Source organism: Mobula hypostoma, chromosome 3, assembly GCF_963921235.1.
Source record: "Mobula hypostoma chromosome 3, sMobHyp1.1, whole genome shotgun sequence".
Lineage (NCBI taxonomy): Eukaryota > Metazoa > Chordata > Chondrichthyes > Myliobatiformes > Myliobatidae > Mobula > Mobula hypostoma.
In genome coordinates this window covers 180,771,187-180,790,596 of record NC_086099.1, presented here as the reverse complement: position 1 = coordinate 180,790,596, position 19,410 = coordinate 180,771,187, and the positions used below count along the sequence as shown (strand labels likewise).

Here is a 19,410-nt window from a genome sequence, read left to right as displayed (position 1 = left end):
GGTTTGTATATTTCCCCCACTAAGGTTGAGCGTTCCTATGAAACCTTTCGTGCCGAAATGGCCTAAAGCGAAGAAGCAATTACCATTAATTTATATGGGAATTTACCGAAAATAAATAACTAACATATAGTAAGTACGCGCATGCGCACATCACATACGCACACAGGTACCTGCGCAAGGTTTGATGGTCATGGTAGTCTTTCCTGGGGTAAAGTGTCCCGGGATTTGACTGCTACTTTTGTCCCTTATTTGGGAGTGAGAAAGTTGGCAATCCTAACTGTAAAAGACATATTGAGGTGAGTTTAACTCTACTTGAACACCCAGCTCCCCCCCACCACCCCCGGGTCGGCTAGTCCGCAAGAATATTGTCAATATTAAACCGGTCCGCGGTGCAAAAAAGGTTGGGGACCCCTGCTCTAATAACATCAATAAGGACCAAAGAGATGGCAAAGGTAGAATAAATTTCTGGAAATAGATCTATCACATTCCACTACTTAACAGAGGAGTAACTTGCTGTAAACTACAGTAGGATTAACATGGTCTAATTAAAAAGGTTGACAAAACTAAACCAATTTAAACTATATTTACCTTATTTAACACGTTGCTCACTTCACTTGCAAAATCCCTTGAGCAGACTTCAAGGTGAAAGATCTTGCCACAGTTTGATACACATGCTCCTAGCAGCTTTAAAATAAGAATTCAATCATGAAGGTGTACATCATCTTTTTAGTATTATAGATTAAGTCCCACAAATATTTAATAATTTTAATAAAATTGCTATTCATCCATTCTCTTAACAATGTCATATAACAACCAAGCACATTTTAAACTGATTAAAATTAATTTGTATTTTGAAATTGTAATGGTGGCTAAACTCTCAGTGCATGTTGTCAATACACTGTGAAGCACAAAGTGACATCTGAGTAGAAACTTTAGTATGGAACATGCTCCAAGTGATTCCCTTGCTTCTTGACAGGGTGCTCTACTTTGTAACCATTTCCAGCTTAACACGCAAAAATCAAAGTGATAAGGAATTCGCAAACGTACCAAACAACTCCGCCCTCAGAGCTCGATAGCCTTGCACTTGGTTCCAGGTAGTATGAGTGAGCTTTAGTGGCCAACTTAGCCATATTTGAACAGGGGAGGGGGTGGAAATGGGGGCAAACTTGTGTGCAAGAAAGGACAATAAAAATGCTTGGAAGAAGAAAATTGTTACTTACAGTCAGTGCCTGCATCGCAACATGAGGATCCTTGTGATTTACTCTTTTCATAATGGATCTTAAGCAGTCTTTTGGCCTAATGATGAATAGCATAGAGTAAATAACTTCTATTAAAAATACTAACACTTTTATCTTATAGATGCCTCTCCTAAAAGCCACGCTACATGCTCATTATAACTTTTCAGTCACTGCCCTGACACTACAAACTGCAAAATCCCCGATCCATCAATGCACGTTTTCCAAGCAAATAAATATAACATTGGAGGTCAAGTTGAGGAGAACGCAGTGTGAGCAACCAGGGTGAAGGTCACTGATAATGGTTTGCTGAGAAAGAACACTTGTGGTCATGAAGGGTAAGCAGAACAACGAGTCAATAGGACTTACCCAAGGGCATACACAGCCCACACTACTTTTAGTCAGACATCAATCATTAGAACAAAGCTCCTGCTCAACAGCGAATGACATATGGACTGCATGACCAATGCCAAAATCACATCATTAATGCATGATCATTGGCAATCAGGAGCAACCAACTACAGTTCCAGCATGTCAATGGTTACAATCCAAACCTAACTGCAATTTCTGCAGGCTCCATAAATAAGCATGATTTGCACTCTCAGCACTGAAAGCAGAGCTATGCAACTAAATTAAGATCATTATCTTTTCAAATAAAGCTCATAAAATTTGCAAAATACTACCACATTAAAGCCCAGTTCAAGCTACAATCCATTTCAAATCAGAGGAAAAGTGCATATGGGGCTCCTGGCAACAGACCCAAATTAATCTGGACTTCCCCCAGCACAGGTTTAGCAAACTGAATAGAGCGCTGATGCCCAGTAAAACGATTTGAAATAAAAAAGGGGGAGAAAAGCAAACTGGCTCAGAAGAAAATTATAATCATGTGGAATAGATACACCTAAATCAAGACCAGGTTAGAAGTGAGAGAACACTCAAGATCAATGGCATCAAACCATCTTTTGATACATAAAAAAGTTCCAATCCTCTGCTTTTATCCAATGGCTTTGCATTTTTCCCCTTCTTTTCAATCACCTAATTTCCTTTTTAAAAACTTACTACTAACACTGCTTCTACCACTTAGTGTATTCTAGTAGGTTATTTGGTCATTATAAATTGTCCCAATTAGGGTAGGGTTAAACTGGGGGCTGCTGGGGCCTATCCAGGGGGTCAGTGTAGACATGGTGGAGGATTACAAATACCTGGGGATACGAATTGACAATAAACTGGACTGGTCAAAGAACACTGAGGCTGTCTACAAGAAGGGTCAGAGCTGTCTCTATTTCCTGAGGAGACTGAGGTCCTTTAACATCTGCCGGACGATGCTGAGGAAGTTCTACGAGTCTGTGGTGGCCAATGCTATTATGTTTGCTGTTGTGTGCTGGGGCAGCAGGCTGAGGGTAGCAGACATCAACAGAATCAACAAACTCATTCGTAAGGCCAGTGATGTTGTGGGGATGGAACTGGACTCTCTGACGGTGGTGTCTGAAAAGAGGATGCTGTCCAAGTTGCATGCCATCTTGGACAATGTCTCCCATCCACTACATAATGTACTGGTTGGGCACAGGAGTACATTCAGCCAGAGACTCATTCCACCGAGATGCAACACAGAGCATCATAGGAAGTCATTCCAGCCTGTGGCCATCAAACTTCACAACTCCTCCCTTGGAGGGTCAGACACTTATTTCATAATTTACTGGCATAATTTACATATTACTATTTAACTATTTATGGTTTTATTACTATTTATTATTTATGGTGCAACTGTAACGAAAACCAATTTCCCCTGGGATCAATAAAGTATGACTATGACTATTCTGCACTGTATCTCTAAATTAATAAACCCTGTAAAGCCTGTATACTGCCTTGCCAAAGCTATGTGGATCATTCCCAAGATAAACTCAAGACCCTACTTTGCTCTAGAATTGCTCAATTTGGAAATAGATTCCAAATGCCTCAGGATCAGAATCAAATGCTTTACTAAAATAGCCACTTCTGACTTAATTCTCTAGTCATGATGATATAAATAACCTACCAGCATTTAGGAACCAAAACGTTCTCACTCACCCAGTCCGAGACTGCCCAACTTTGTCACAGATATCCAGTATGAGGCCCCAGTCCTCTGCAGTATTCATCTCACTTGTTGCTTTCTCTATGAACAGTGAAAAACATACATATGTTTGTAAAACTTGCAACATGATTTCCAGGAATCAACTATTGAATGAAGTCAAAGGACTTTCATGTGGCTATTCTATACCTTCACTCTATAAACACGTACCTATTGCTTTACGTAATACTAATTCGTAGCAGATCTACTTCACAATAGCTCAGTTTTTGAAAAATGATTTACTCTGCTGATTACTTGTTGCCCAGATAAAAATAGAACCAAAAATTCCTTGAAAAATGTAAAAAAAAAAATTTGTAAGCATTTTTCCTACAATATTTTTGAGATGCGTCTATTTTAGTACAAGGAGTATTATGAACAAAGTGGATTAGCTTTGAGAATGGATCAGTACTTGCAGCTATGATGTTGTGGCCGTTACAGAGACTCGGATGGCTCAGGGGCAGGAATGGTTACATCGAGTGCCAGGCTTTAGATGTTTCAGAAAGGACACGGAGGGAGGCAAAAGAGGTGGGGGAATGGCACTGTTTATCAGAGATAGTGTCACAGCCGTAGAAAAGGAGGAAGACATGGAGGGAGTCTCTGTGGGTGGAAGTTAGGAACAGGAAGGGGTCAATAATTCTACTGGGTGCTTTTGTAGACCACCCAATAGTAATAGGGGCATCGAGGAGCAGATTTGTCGTGGTGGGAGATTTTAATTTCCTAAATATCGATTGGCATGTCCCTAGAGCAAGGGGTTTAAATGGGGTGGAATTTGTTAGGTGTGTTCAAGAAGGTCTTTTGACGCAACATGTACAAACGTTTGTAGATAAGCTGACAAGAGGAGAGGCTGTACTTGATCTGATATTGAGAAATGAACCTGGCCAGGTGTCAGATCACTCAGTGGGAGAGCATTCTGGAGATAGAATTATGATCACCATCTCCTTTAGCATAGCTTTGGAGAGGGAAAGGAACAGACAAGTTAGGAAAGCGTTTAGTTGGAGTAAGGGGAAATATGAAGATATCAGGCAGGAACTTGGAAGCATAAATTGGAAACAGATGTTCTCGGGGAAACGTATGGAAGAAATGCGGCAAATGTTCAGGGGATATTTGCATGGAGTTCTGCACAGGTACGTTCCAATGAGACAGAGAAAGGATGGTAGGGTACAGGACCTGTGGTATACAAATGCTGTTGTAAAACTAGCCAAGAAGAAAAGAAAAGCTTATGAAAAATTCAAAACTAGTTAATGATAGAGATCTATAAGATTATAAGGCTAGCAGGAAGGAGTTTAAGAATGAAATTAGGAGAGCTGGAAGGAGCTATGAGGCCTTGGCGGACAAGACTAAGGAAAACCCCAAGGTATTCTACAAGTATGCAAAGAGCAAGAGTGAGAGGGTAAGACGTGAGAGAATGGGACCAATCAAGTGTGACAGTGGAAAAGTGTGTATGGAACCAGAGGAGATAGCAGAGGTACTTAATCAATACTTTGCTTCAGTATTCACTACAGAAAAAGATATTGGCGACTGTCGGGATGACTCATAAGCTTGAGCATGTAGATGTTAATGAAGAGGATGTGCTGGAGCTTTTGGAAAGCATCAAGCTGGATAATCTGCAGATGCTGTTCACTTATTCAAGAAAGGGAGTAGAGCTAGCCCAGGAAGTTTCATACCAGTGAGTCTTACTTCAGTGGTTGGTAAGTTGATGGAGAAGATCCTGAGAGGCAGGATTTATAAGGCATAATATGATTAGGAATTGTCAGCATGGTTTTGTCAAAGGCAGGCCATGCCTTACGAGCCTGACTGAATATTTTGAGGATGTGACTGAACACATTGATGAAGGTAGAGCAGTCGATGTAATGTATATGGATTTCAGCAAGGCATTTGATAAGGTACCCCAATACAAGGCTTATTGAGAAAGTAAAGAGACATGGGATCCAAGGGAGCATTGCTTTGTGGATCCAGAACTGGCTTGCCCACAAAAGGCAGACTGGTTGTAGACGGGTCATATTCTACATGGAGGTCGGTGAACATCAATGTGCCTCAGGGATCTGTTCTGGGACTCCTACTCTTTGTGATTTTTATAAATGACCTGGATGAGGAAGTGGAGGGATGGGTTAGTAAATTTGCTGCTGACACAAAGGTTGGGGGTGTTGTGGACAGTGTGGAGGGCTGTCAGAGGTTACAGCAGGACATTGATAGGATGCAAAACTGGGCGGAGAAGTGGCAGATAGCGTTCAACCCAGTTAAGTGTGAAGTGGTTCATTTTGGTCGGTCAAATATGATGGCAGAATACAGTATTAATAGTAAGACTCTTGGCAGTGTGGAGGATCAGAGGGATCTTGCGGTCCAAGTCCATAGGACACTCAAAGCTGCTGTGCAGGTTGACTCTGTGGTTAAGAAGGCATATGCACGTCATCAATCGTGGGATTGAGTTTAGGAGCCAAGAGGTAATGCAGCTATATATGACCCCGGTCAGACCCCACTTGGAGTACTGTGCTCAGTTCTGGTCACCTCACTACAGGAAGGATGTGGAAACCATAGAAAGGGTGCAGAGGAGATTTACAAGGATGTTGTCTAGATTGGTGAGCATGCCTTATGAGAATACGTTGAGTGAACTTGGCCTTTTTTCCTTGAAGCGACGGAGGATGAGAGATGACTTGATAGAGATGTACAAGATGATGAGAGGCATTGATCGTGTGAATAGTCAGAGGCTTTTCCCAGGGCTGAAATGGCTAGCACGAGAGGGCACAGCTTTAAGGTGCTTGGAAGTAGGTACAGAGGAAATGTCAGGAGTAAGTTGTTTTTTTTTAAAAAAACAGAGTGGTGAGTGTGTGGAATGGGCTGCCGGCGACGGCGGTGGAGGCAGATACGATAAGGACTTTTAAGAGACTCCTGAATAGGTACACGGAACTTAGAAAATTAGAGGGCTATGGGCAACCCTAGGCAATTTCTAAGGTAAGAACATGTTCGGCACCGCTTTGTGGGCGGAAGGGCCTGTATTGCGCTGTAGGTTTTCTATGTTCTCTTTCTGGTAGAACTTAACCCCATACAAGAGGTCCAATCGAATTTCACTGTGGATTGTTATCTTCACTTCCAGCAGTACAAGATGAAATAGGTCTGGGTGAAGTTAACTGCTTTTAGCCAACGTGAAAGGCTGCTTCGTAAGAACTAGAATACAAATGGAAGCATGTAATGTTGAGGCTTTATAATACATTGGTCAGACTGCACAGAGTCTCGGACCAGAGGGCAGAGACTCAGAATAGAAGGATACCCCTTTAGAAGTGAGATGAGGAGGAATTACTTCAGCCCAAGGGTGGTGAATCTATGGAACTCACTGCCACAGACGGCTGTGGAAGCCAAGTCATTGGGTACATTCAAAACAGAAGTTGATAAGTTTTTGATTAGTAAGGGAGTGAAAGGTTATGGGGAGAAGACAACAACTCAGTCACGACGGAATGATGGAGCAGACTCGATTGGCTGGGTGGCCTAATTCTGCTCCTAATGCTTATGCTCGAATTATTTCAGGTTTATGGAGGAAAGTCAGGCATTTGTTTAATCAACTGACTGCTATTCACCAATGTACACCTATAAGGAAATTTGATGATCTAGGATGGATTTATCTTAGATGTTTCTACCCACGATCAACAAAATTTCTAACAATGCCTAATTCACACACAAACAAAAGGTAACTTAAACCAGTGGTCCCCAACCACCGGGCCGCAGACCGGTACCGGGCCGCAAAGCATGTGCTACCGGGCTGCGAGGAAACAATATGAGTCAGATGCACCTTTCCTCATTCCCTGTCACGCACTGTTGAACTTGAACATAGGGTTGCCAACTGTCCCGTATTTGCTGGGACATCCCGTATATTGGGCTAAATTGGTTTGTCCCGTATTTCCCCCGCTAAGGTAGAGCGTTCCTATGAAATCTTTTGTGCCGAAATCACTAAAACGAAGATGCAATTACCATTCATTTATATGGGAAAATATTTTTGAGCATTCCCAGACCCAAAAAATAACCTACCAAATCATACCAAATAACACATAAAACTGAAAATAAATAACACTAACATATAGTAAAAGCAGGAATGATATGATAAATACACAGCCTATATAAAGTAGAAATAATGTATGTACAGTATAGTCAGGAAGATGAAGGCAAAACCGATTTGTGGGGGGAAAAAAATCGGCACGTAGGCGCATGCGCACTTCACATGTGCACGACACGCATGCGCACACAGGTGCCCGCACAAGGCTTCATGGTCATGGTAGTATTTCCTGGGGTAAACTGTCCTGGGATTTGACTGCTACTTTTGTCCCTTATTTGGGAGTTAGAAAGTTGGCAACCCTAACTGTAAAAGACATGTTGAGGTGAGTTTAACCCTACTTGAATGTGGACGCATTGGTAATCATTTTCCAATGTCCTATAGATTCAGGATCAGTTCCTGTGGATTGGAGGGTAGCTAATGTTATCCCACTTTTTATGAAAGGAAGGAGAGAGAAAACAGGCAATTATAGATCAGTTAGTCTGACATCAGTGGTGAAGATGATGCTGGAATCAATTATAAAAGATGTAATAGCGGTATATTTGGATAGCAGTGGCAGGATAGGTCCGAGTCAGCATGGATTTACGAAGGGGAAGTCATGCTCGACTAATCTTCTGGAATTTTTTGAGAATGTGACTATGAAAATGGACATGGGAAAGCCAGTGGATGTAGTGTACCTGGAATTTCAGAAAGCCTTTGATAAGGTCCCACATAGGAGGTTAGTGTGCAAAATTAGAGCAAATGGTATTGGGGGTAGGGTACTGACATGGATAGAAAATTGGTTGGCAGACAGGAAACAAAGAGTAGGAATTAATGGGTCCTTTTCAGAATGGCAGGCAGTGACTAGTGGGGTACCGCAAGGTTCGGTGCTGGGACCGCAGCTATTTACAATGTACATTAATGATTTAGATGAAGGGATTAAAAGTAATATTAGCAAATTTGCAGATGACACAAAGCTGGGTGGCAGTGTGAAATGTGAGGAGGATGTTATGAGAATGCAGAGTGACTTGGACAGGTCGGGTGAGTGGGCAGATGCAGTTTAATGTGGATAAATGTGAGTTATCCACTTTGATAGCAAGAACAGGAAGGCAGATTACTATCTGAATGGTATCAAGTTCGGAAAAGGGGAAGTACAACGAGATCTAGGTGTCCTTGTTCATCAGTCACTGAAAGTAAGCATGCAGGTATAGCAGGTAGTCAAGAAAGCTAATGGCATGCTGGCCTTCATAACAAGGGGAATTGAGTATAGGAGCAAAAAGATCTTTCTGCAGCTGTACAGGGCCCTGCTGAGACCACACCTGGAATGTTGTGTACAGTTTTGGTCTCCAAATTTGAGGAAGGACATTCTAGCTATTGAGGGAGTGCAGCGTAGGTTCACGAATTAATTCCCGGATTGCAGGACTGTCATATGTTGAAAGATTGGAGCGACTGGGGTTGTATACACTGGAATTTAGAAGGATGAGAGGGGATCTGATTGAAACATATAAGATTATTAAGGGATTGGACAAGCTAGAGGCAGGTAACATGTTCCCAATGTTGGGGGAGTCCAGAACCAGAGGCCACAGTTTAAGAATAAGGGGTAGACAATTTAGAATGGAGTTAAGGAAAAACTTTTTCACACAGAGGGTTGTGGTTCTGTGGAACGATCTGCCTCAGAAGGCAGTGGAGGCCAATTCTCTGGATTCTTTCAAAAAAAGGGTTAGATAGAGCTCCTAAAGATAGCGGAGTGAAGGGATATGGGGAGAAGGCAGGAAAAGGGTACTGATTGTGGATGATCAGCCATGATCACAGTGAATGGTGGTGCTGGCTCGAAGGGCTGAATAGCCTACTCCTGCACCTATTATCTATTGAACATCCCCCCACCCCGCCAGCCCGCCGGCTGGCCGGTTCGCAAAAATATTGTCAACATTAAACCGGTCCGCGGTGCAAAAAAGGTTGGGGACCCCTGATTTAAACAATATCAAAATTTAATTTGCACTTAACAAAATCGAGTCATATCAGTTTACCTAAAAAGTCAGTGTAGATAGTAATGAGAGAGGAATTGTAACCAGAAACAGTCACTACAAAGGGGGCACATTTAAAAACCAATGTAATTTGACCACTATTATTCAAAGAATTGCTTATGTACAATGCATTTCTACAGGATTCCAGTCTATTTTTCATCACATCAAATATAGTGCACCCTGTATCATGGTTTGATATTCTCGATATTCTCAGGGTACACAAATGGATTGAAATTTGTCAACTGGTGAAAAAAAATGGTAATAGTTTACTAAGCACACCACATAAGACCATAAGACAAAGGAGCAGAAGTTGGCCATTCGGCCCATCGAGTCTGCTCCGCCATTTTATCATGAGCTGATCCATTCTCCCATTTCGTCCCACTCCTCTGCCTTCTCACCATAACCTTTGATGCCCTGGCTACTCAGATACCTATCAATCTCTGCCTTAAATACACCCAATGACTTGGCCTCCACTGCTGTCCATGGCAACAAATTCCATAGATTCACCACCCTCTGGATAAAAAAATTTCTTCGCATTTCTGTTCTGAATGGGGGCCCTTCAATCCTTAAGTCATGCCCTCTCGTACGAGACTCCCCCATCATGGGAAACAACTTTGCCACATCCACTCTGTCCATGCCTTTCAACATTCGAAATGTTTCTATGAGGTCTCCCCTCATTCTTCTAAACTCCAAGGAATACAGTCCAAGAGCGGAAAAACTTTCCTCATATGTTAACCCTCTCATTCCCGGAATCATTCTAGTGAATCTTCTCTGTACCCTCTCCAACGTCAGCACATCCTTTCTTAAATAAGGGGACCAAAACCGCCCACAGTTCTCCAAGTGAGGTCTCACCAGCCCCTTATAGAGCCTCAACATCACATCCCTGCTCCTATAATCTATTCCTCTAGAAATGAATGCCAACATTGCATTCGCCTTCTTCACCACTGACTCAACCTGGAGGTTAAGTTTATGGGTATCCTGTACGAGGACTCCCAAGTCCCATTGCATCTCAGAACTTTGAATTCTTTCCCCATTTAAATAATAGTCTGCCCATTTATTTTTTCTGCCAAAGTGCATAACCATACACTTTCCAACAGTGTACTTCATTTGCCACTTCTCTGCCCATTCTTCCAATCTATCCAAGTCTCTCTGCAAACTCTCCGTTTCCTCAGCACTACCGGCCCCTCCACCTATCTTCGTATCGTCAGCAAATTTAGCCACAAAGCCATCTATTCCATAATCCAAATTGTTGATGTACAATGTACAAAGAAGCGGCCCCAACACGGACCCCTGTGGAACACCACTGGTAACCGGCAGCCAAACAGAATAGGATCTCTTTATTCCCACTCTGTTTCTTGCCAATCAGCCAACGCTGTATCCACGTATGTAACTTTCCCGTAATTCCACAGGCTCTTATCTTAAGTAGCCTCATGTGTGGCACCTTGTCAAAGGCCTTCTGAAAATCCAAATATACAACATCCACTGCATCTCCCTTGTCTAGCCTACTGGTAATTTCCTCAAAAAATTGTAATAACTTTGTCAGGCAGGATTTTCCTTTAAGGAATCCATGCTGACTTCTGCCCATCTTGTCATATGCCTCCAGGTACTCTGTAACCTCATCCTTGACAATCGACTCCAACAACTTCCCAACCACCGATGTCAAGCTAACAAGTCTATAATTTCTTTTTTGCTTCCTTGCCCCCTTCGTAAATAGCAGAGTGACATTTGCAATCTTCCAGTCCTCCGGAACCATGCCAGAATCTATTGACTTTTGAAAGATCATCGCTAATGCCTCCGCAATCTCCACAGCTACTTCCTTTAGAACACGCAGGTACATTCCACCTGGTCCGGGTGATTTATCTACCTTTAGACTATTCAGCTTCCTGAGTACTTTCTCTGTCGTAATTGTGACTGCGCACACTTCTCTTCCCTGCCACCCTTGGGTGGCCGGTATACTGCTGATGTCTTCCTCAGTGAAGACTGATGCAAAATACTCATTCAGTTCCTCTGCCATCTCCTTATCTCCCATTACAATTTCTCCAGCATCATTTTCTATCGGTCCTATATCTACTCTCAACCTGTCTTTTACTCTTTATATACTTGAAAAAGCTTTTAGTATTCTCTTTGATATTATTTGCCAGCTTCCTTTCATAGTTAATCTTTTCCCTCTTAATGACCTCCTTAGTTTCCTTTTGTAAGGTTTTAAAAACTTCCCAATCCTCTGTCTTCCTACTATTTTTTGCTTCCTTGTATGCCCTTCTCCTTTGCTTTAACTTTGGCTTTGACTCCTCTTTCAACCACGATTGCATTCTTTTTCCACTCGAAAATTTCTTCTTTTTTTTGGAATATACCTGTCGTGCACCTTCCTCATTTCTCACATAAACTCCGGCCACTGCTGCTCTGCTGTCTTTCCCGCCAGTGTCCCTTTCCAGTCAATTTTGGCCAGTTCCTCTCTCACACCACTGTAATTTCCTTTACTCCACTGAAATACCGACACATCAGATTTCGGCTTCTCTTTTTCAAATTTCAGTGAACTCAACCATGTTATGATCACTGCCTCCTAAGGGTTCCTTCACCTCAATCTCTCTAATCACCTCCGGTTCATTACACAATACCCAATCCAGTACAGCCGATCCCCTAGTGGGCTCAACAACAAGCTGTTCTAAAAAGCCATCTCGCAGACATTCTACAAATTCTCTTTCGAGATCCAGTGCCGACCTTATTTTCCCAATCTACTCGCATGTTAAAATCCCCCATGATTATCATAACACTGCCCTTCTGACAAGCCTTTTCTATTTCCAGTTGTAATTTGTAGTCCACATCCCTGCAGCTGTTTGGAGGCCTATAAATAACTGCCATCAGGGTCCTTTTACCACTGCTATTTCTTAGCTCAACCCATAAAGATTCTGCACCTTCCGATCCTTTATCACCTCTCTCTAATGATTTAATATCATTTCTTACCAATAAAGCCACGCCCCCCCCCCGCCTACCTTCCTATCCTTCCGATACACTGTGTATCCTTGGACGTTCAGCTCCCAGAGACATGCATCCTTTAGCCAGGTCTCAGTGATACCACAATATCATACCTGCCAATCTGTAGCTGTACGACAAGGTCATCCACCTTTACAAATTGTTCACATCAACTTGAACAATTTGTAAAAACAATATGGAACTGAATAAACTGAATCCAGTTTATAAACCAAGGCTCTTCTTGCAAACAACAGGAATTCTGCAGATGCTGGAAATTCAAGCAACATACATCAAAGTTGCTGGTGAACGCAGCAGGCCAGGCAGCATCTGTAGGAAGAGGTGCAGTCGACGTTTCAGGCCGAGACCCTTCGTCAGGACTAACTGAAGGAAGAGTGCGTTCACCAGCAACTTTGATGTATATTGCTCTTCTTGCAAAAGTGTTTTTAATCAATTAATTCAAATGCAAACAGAAACTACTTTGCTAAGAGACATTGCAGTCATTGTTATGCAGCACAATCAATAATTGCCCTCAACAGTTCATAATACAATTCAGATAGAAGACAACTGTTGATGACTAAAATCAAGGCACTAACACACAGATGAATAACAATTACCAACTCATTTCCCTGAAAGAGACTTTACTAATTGTAATCTCTGCAGTTTTGACCCATGTCCAGACTTCATCTTCACCAGAGGATTTCTGCTTAAATTTCAGCTGGAGCTTGATGACATCACACTTTCCATCTCCAAGGCAGGCCTCATTACTGCCTCAAAGATGTCACCAGCTACAAAGTTGTCTCATTAAACAATTGGAATTCTAATATATCCATCTTCAGGCTCTGCCTCAGCAATTTCATTTTATTCCTATGCCATCTACCATTTCACATTGCCAGACATCCCACCCTGCAAAAGCTCATTTCAGGGAGGTAGCACCATCAATTTGCGAAAGACTCCCGGAACTTCCAGGAGAAGTGGGATGCCTGCAATAGAGTAGCTCCTTAACAGCTAGCCAGCTAGTTTAAATAACATTAGCTATGCTAATGAACAAATGACACTTGTTAAACTCACCTCAACATGTCTTTTGCAGTCTTAACCCACCATGCGCAATAGAAAAGTCACTGTCGCAAACAGTGCAGCGAGCAACATTGTCATTATTTTTGACCCCTATTAGGCCAGGGATACACTTTAGTGTAGTCTGGGGTGACATACGTTTTATATTTTCATTTTTTGGAACACTCTGCCATGGCGTGTGCTCGCTCTCTCATGCTCGCTCTCTCTCTCTCTTTCGCTCTCTCAAAAAAAAAATCGATTTCCGGGATATTGTATATAATTTGCGGGCATCAAGGAGCCACGATCAGTATGTGGGAGACTCCCGGAACTTACAGGAGAGGTGGGATATCTGCATTGCTGTTCACAACTTTTGACTTTAAAGCCTCTGACCTTAAAATGCCTTGATAAGCAAAAAAAGTGCCTAGTTTGAGGTCTCATTCTTCATTCAGGCCACTAACAGAGTCAAATTTTGGACATCACATTTTAGTAAGTGCATACAAGGTCCTAAAGAGGTGCAAATTTAATAAAGCAAATTGACTTAAGTAAAAACAGAAAATGCTAGAAATACTCAGGCCAAGCAGTATCTGTGAAGAGGAGAAAAACAACGAATATTTCAAGCTGAAGATCTTCAATTGGAAGCAATAGATTTACTAGTTTAAGCTCAGAGGACAAGCTGCAAGGTTAGACAAGAAAATGCAGCCATTTCCTTGGGTGGTAAAATGGTTTGTTAAGCATGCACAAAATAAAGTTTAAAGGAATTAAATGGAGCTCTTTAGCGAACAAACCAGTTTACAGTGTTTGGTAGATCTACAGCACAACCTTTGCAACCTTTGGGAAGAAGTGCTCAAAAACAATTGACTGGATCGAGTCAAATCCAACGAGGTGAGCCCCAACACTGAAGTGAAACGTGCTGCCCTGGCCGAGTACAAGTGTTTGCTAATTGAGAGGAACCTACAGATCCTCAGGGCTGCTAGAAATGAAGTTCAGCAGACTGCCAGGCACTGTGCCATTGAGTACTGGATGCAGATCAGTGAAGACATACAGACCGCAGCACTGACAGGCAAAGTAAAGAGGATGTATGATGGCATCAAAATAAGCTCTCAAGCCCCTCTCAGAGCAAGACTGCTCCCCTCAAGTCCATAAATGGGAAAGTAATCACATATAGGGGGAAACCGATGGAGAGGGGGGTGGAACATTACTCTGACTTCCCTACTTCAGAGTGAACACTGTCACCACCTCAGCCGTGGATGGCACTGAGTACCTGCCGACAATGGACGAACTGGATGTAGAATCTCCTACAGGAGATTAACAAAACCATTGGTAGCTTGGCCTCATGGAAGGCACCAGGCAATGATGAGACCTGATCAAACACTGGTTGACTAACCTACTGCACAGATTGCATGAAGTCCTCTGTCAGTGCTAACATCTACAGGGGCATCTTCCTCTTGAGTGCTGTTGGCAAAGTCTTCTCCCAAGTCTTCTTGATCCACTGACAGATATGAACAAGTTAGCCACACACCTGCAAGACAGGAAGCTCATTTCCCCAAGCACAATGCAAAAGGAATCATTTCGGAGCAAAACCACACTAGCTTAGAGTTCTGACCAGGCACTTGTATTAACAGTGAACAGTCTGTTGGATGCTATTTACACAAATCAGAAACAGAGGATATCATTCCTCATGGAGTACACTGGGACTATTAAATTAAACTGTTCCCATTGGGCACTCCAAGATTAATTAAGATTTCATCTGGCCATTGTAGATGGGTCTTCAAAGCACTAACTCTCTATTGGGAATTCTTATATTAAAAAATTAACTTGTTCTCTTCAGGTCCACATTCTTCCAGCTCCCTCCTGTGTCACCACTACACCCACTGCCTGACCACCCCCACAAGACTGAGATTCCACATACAAAGTTCAATATCAGGGCTCAATTTTTTCCCCCCAAGGCTTTGATCTCCAGATACATCAACAATTTCTAGACTCCTCTCCTACAGCAACACTGACAAGTTAGTCAATGAAGCTAATATTGAGAGTAGTATAAAATTTAAATTTTGCTGCTGAACTGTAGATTGATGTGCAGCATCCAAATCCTCAAGAAAAATAAGACTCTACCAACTTTAAGTTGTCTCTTTTTCTCATTTCATAAATCCACTGCGAGGTGACAGGCAGATGAGGATTGCAAGTTGTGGTGAGGCAAGAGTTTAAAGACAAAGTCCAGGCAAGAATAGCCTTGAGGATTCAAGTGAGACCTTTGAAGTGAGACAGTCAGAACCAACTTTGCTTACTGCAGATGAATAGACGAGACTGTGGTAACGTGTTGTGAACCTGGAAGAACATCGCGAGATGAGACAAATGAGACAAGACCAAAGGAAGGATATGAAATACACCCAACAACTATAGGACAATTGCTTTACTAATTTCAAAATGTCATCGGTTGTCAACTTTTAGTTTCTACTGACTTGTAGCATCTGTATTGCGAATGGCGAATGATCTTGCAAGTAAGAAATTCAAACATACACAATTTATTAAATGGTCAGTAACCACAAGTGATAAGCGAATTCTGCATAAAAATAGCATTTTTCTGTTCAGACTTCAGAACAGTGCGGTGATAGGAGCCATGCTGTTCTCCTTGGGCACAAGTAAACTAAAGGGTGATTGAGCCATGATTACGTGTGCGTTGTGGGCCCAGTTAACTTGATTTTATTATCAGCAATAACAGTTACTTGGAGGTCACACCGAAATGGCTAACCCTTGGCTTTGTTATAATGGATAAAGCAATTCAGCTTCTGTAGCCAATAAGTCCCAAATTCTAAGCTGTTCATATCTGAGCAAGGGACTGAGTCTGCTGCGGGAATGCAAATTTCCTCCCATGTGGAGAAGTCAAGGTATGCCAACACCTTAGTCACCGACATAGGAAAGCTGCAGTGTTTAAAAAAGGGCCACTGTGGTCCAGGTGGTGTCCCACAGAAAGCACAAAGAAACTTCAGTAAGTGTGTGGTTAAAAAAATGGAATTCCAAAATGTGCGTATCTGGGTGTGTGGACACCCTGATTGTGTTAATGGTAGTGTGAAAATCTCCTGTCCTGGACCTCTAAAGGACTCTGGTAGTCAAACACATACATTATGGACCAGAAAGCATTAAGTATATCGTATGGGTAGAATGGACTGAGTGTCTGCAGACATGTTACAGAAAGGAAAATGTGAGAACACTGATTGTTCAATGTAAATGTGAAAAGCAAAAGCAGCTCAATGAATCCAGTAAAAAATAGCAGAAAAAGTGAACAGAAGTTAAAGGAGGAAAAGACACAGAAAGAACAGGCAAATTATTGTAGTTCTACCTCAGTGTTTGAAAAGAAGCAGTCTGCGGATGGATTAGATGATGTATCCCTGCCTTCCCTAGGCATGGTTTCAACAAGGCCCATGCCAGGTGACACCCGTCGAGTCCTTGGTGAAGCCAGCAGTTCCCAATAGCTCTACGGGAGATGGAGAGATGTATAGGGGATGAGCAAAATGTTGATTTAAATGCACCTTGAACTGATTTAGTAAGAGCTCTAAGAAAATGTTCTCCTCGCACTGTAGATGAGCATAAAGTGTTGGACAGAAGACAATCATGTTAATGAATACATAAAACTTGTGTGTAAATGCTTTCAGAAGTATTCCCGATTAACATTGGGAGCAGGATGCCAGTCTTAATAAATATTATTGTAAATAAGTTGCATCCCAAGTTGAAAATATATACTGTTCCTTATGTAAGATGAGAAGAGTTAAGTAAAATTACGAGTGTTTTACAATATTGCTAATAGCAATTACATCAAAGGATTAAAGCTATTAAGGGGAATGAGGACAATACTTGCATGAGACTTCTTGAATGCTCCACTATACCCTCTGGGCAATATTGTACATTGTTTTAAAAGCATTGCAATAGCTGTCCTATACAAGTGGAATGTTATTTTTACTTTGAGTTTTGTTTTATGTTTAACCACAAGGACTATGACCAAATTTCGGCTAATCATTATCGAACTAACTTCTGCTTAATTTTCACTGTAAACTTTGGTTTTAATGTTACTTGCTTTATATCCATATGGCTCATATGACTAGTAATTCTTTGTTTTGAACAATGTAGACATCTTAGATAATGCTATTCTAAATTTATGATTTTATAGCTTTCGATTCATGTCAACAGACATAGAAATGGAACGGTGAACACGGCAGGGATGAAACATGGGAACGTCTGTGAGGGGTAAGTTTTTGCTTGCAGACAGCCTGGCCACTGGACTCAAGGATACCCCTGGGCCAAGACAACTTTGATAACAGCTTCTGCATTCCCCACCACCAGTACAATAAACTACGCAATTTACTTTAAATAATCTGTTCCCAAACCATATTCCAGAACTTGGATCATTTTAATTCTGCCCATTCTCAAATGCCAATTGATGCAAACTCACATGTCATTTCTCCTGCAAGGCTACCTTCCCTCCTGTTCTGCTTAAGCAGCTGAACCTTCTTACCTCAGCAAAAGCCTGCATCCTTGCAGCCAGTGCTGCTGTAAACATTTACACTGAATCTCGTCATGCCTTAGGAGTAGCACATGACAATGGACAATTATCAAATTTCAAAGTTTAAAGTACATACATGTCATTGTATACAACCCCAAGATTCATTTTCTTGTGGGCATACACATTAAATTCATGAATATAATAACCATAATAGACTCATTGAAAACCTGCACTAACCTGGGTGATCAAATAACGTGCAAAAGACAACAAACTGTGTAAATATAAAAAGAAATAATAATCAATAAACAATAAATATCGAGAACATGCGATAAGAGTCCTTGAAAGTAAGTCATAGTTAGTGGGAACATTTCAGTGATGGGGCAAGTGGCGTTGAATTTATTCCCTTTAGTTCAAGAGCCTAATGGTTGAGCAGTAGTAACTGTTCCTTAATCTTGCCACTTGCCCAGGAGGTTATTTGTACATCTCCAAATGGACTTCATGCAGTTACTAGATGTACAGTTTGTGATTTTGGTTGTTGTCACTATGGGTAAAAGCATATCCAGGAGAAATGATGCCATAACTTATTTTTATTATGAGAATTTATTCTTGGGTTGGAATCCCTGAAAAATTCTCAGTTGATAGCGGTCCACACTTTACAGGTAAAGTTATATAGGAGTTGACAAAACTCTTGCCCTTCATTCACCTGCCCTTACCACCCTTGATCATATAGAGCAGCTGAAAGACAGAATCTGGCCCTGAAAAACAATACACACAAAATGCTGGAGAACTCAGCAGGTCAGGCAGCATTCATGAAAATGAATAAACAGTCGATATTTTGGGCCAAGACCCCTCCCTCAGGACAACAAATGCAGATTAGCTAAATTATGTGACAAGACCAAGCTAAAGTAGCCAGAGGCACTTCCTCTGGCTCCGATGTCAATGCATTGCAGTCCAAAAAGCAGATGTTCCCTGCACGTGCCAGTCATCCTTGTCTTTTCAATTAAGCAGATGGACTTCAATATTATGAATGTAAAAATGATTCATTATTGTATAGCACTAACACAAGCTCTCAAAGGTTTCCATCCACAGTACTTAAAGCCTCTGGCTGCAGAGTGCCGCACCTACCAGCTGGAAGAAGGGGGAATTGTGAGAACCTACCAATGAAAGAACAGCCTCAAGCTCCACTGGGAACATCCACTCCAACTGCTGCTGACAACATATACCGGTGTCAAGCTCCAAGGAAAGCCAACATGATATGAACACCTCGTACATTAAGTCAGTGGTGCCACCGGATCAGCTAACCCTGCGGTCCCCAAGCACCGGGCCGCAAAGCATGTGCCACCAGGCCGCGAGGAAACGATATGATTTGGTGACATGAGTCAGCTGCACCTTTCCTCATTCCTTGTCACGCCCACTGTTGAGCTTGAACGCACGCGAGGTCATCACCTGCACGTCATCCATATCAGCGCGGGAAGAAGATCAACTCCTCGAACTTGTGAATGACAACGGTT

The 19,410-nt window shown here is 41.9% G+C and overlaps 1 protein-coding gene across 2 annotated transcripts in view; it reads right to left on the bottom strand.

Annotated features, from left to right (window-relative positions):
- LOC134344429 (signal transducing adapter molecule 1-like) overlaps positions 1 to 19,410 on the bottom strand; it is an 89,597-nt gene that overhangs the window by 29,907 nt on the left and 40,280 nt on the right. For both annotated transcript variants that reach the window (XM_063044199.1, XM_063044200.1), the window contains exons 2-4: positions 3,303 to 3,387; positions 1,221 to 1,296; positions 589 to 684 (exon numbers count right to left, since the gene is read on the bottom strand). In XM_063044199.1, the coding sequence (XP_062900269.1) occupies positions 589 to 684; positions 1,221 to 1,296; positions 3,303 to 3,387 (257 nt within the window). The remainder of the gene's footprint in view (positions 1 to 588; positions 685 to 1,220; positions 1,297 to 3,302; positions 3,388 to 19,410) is intronic.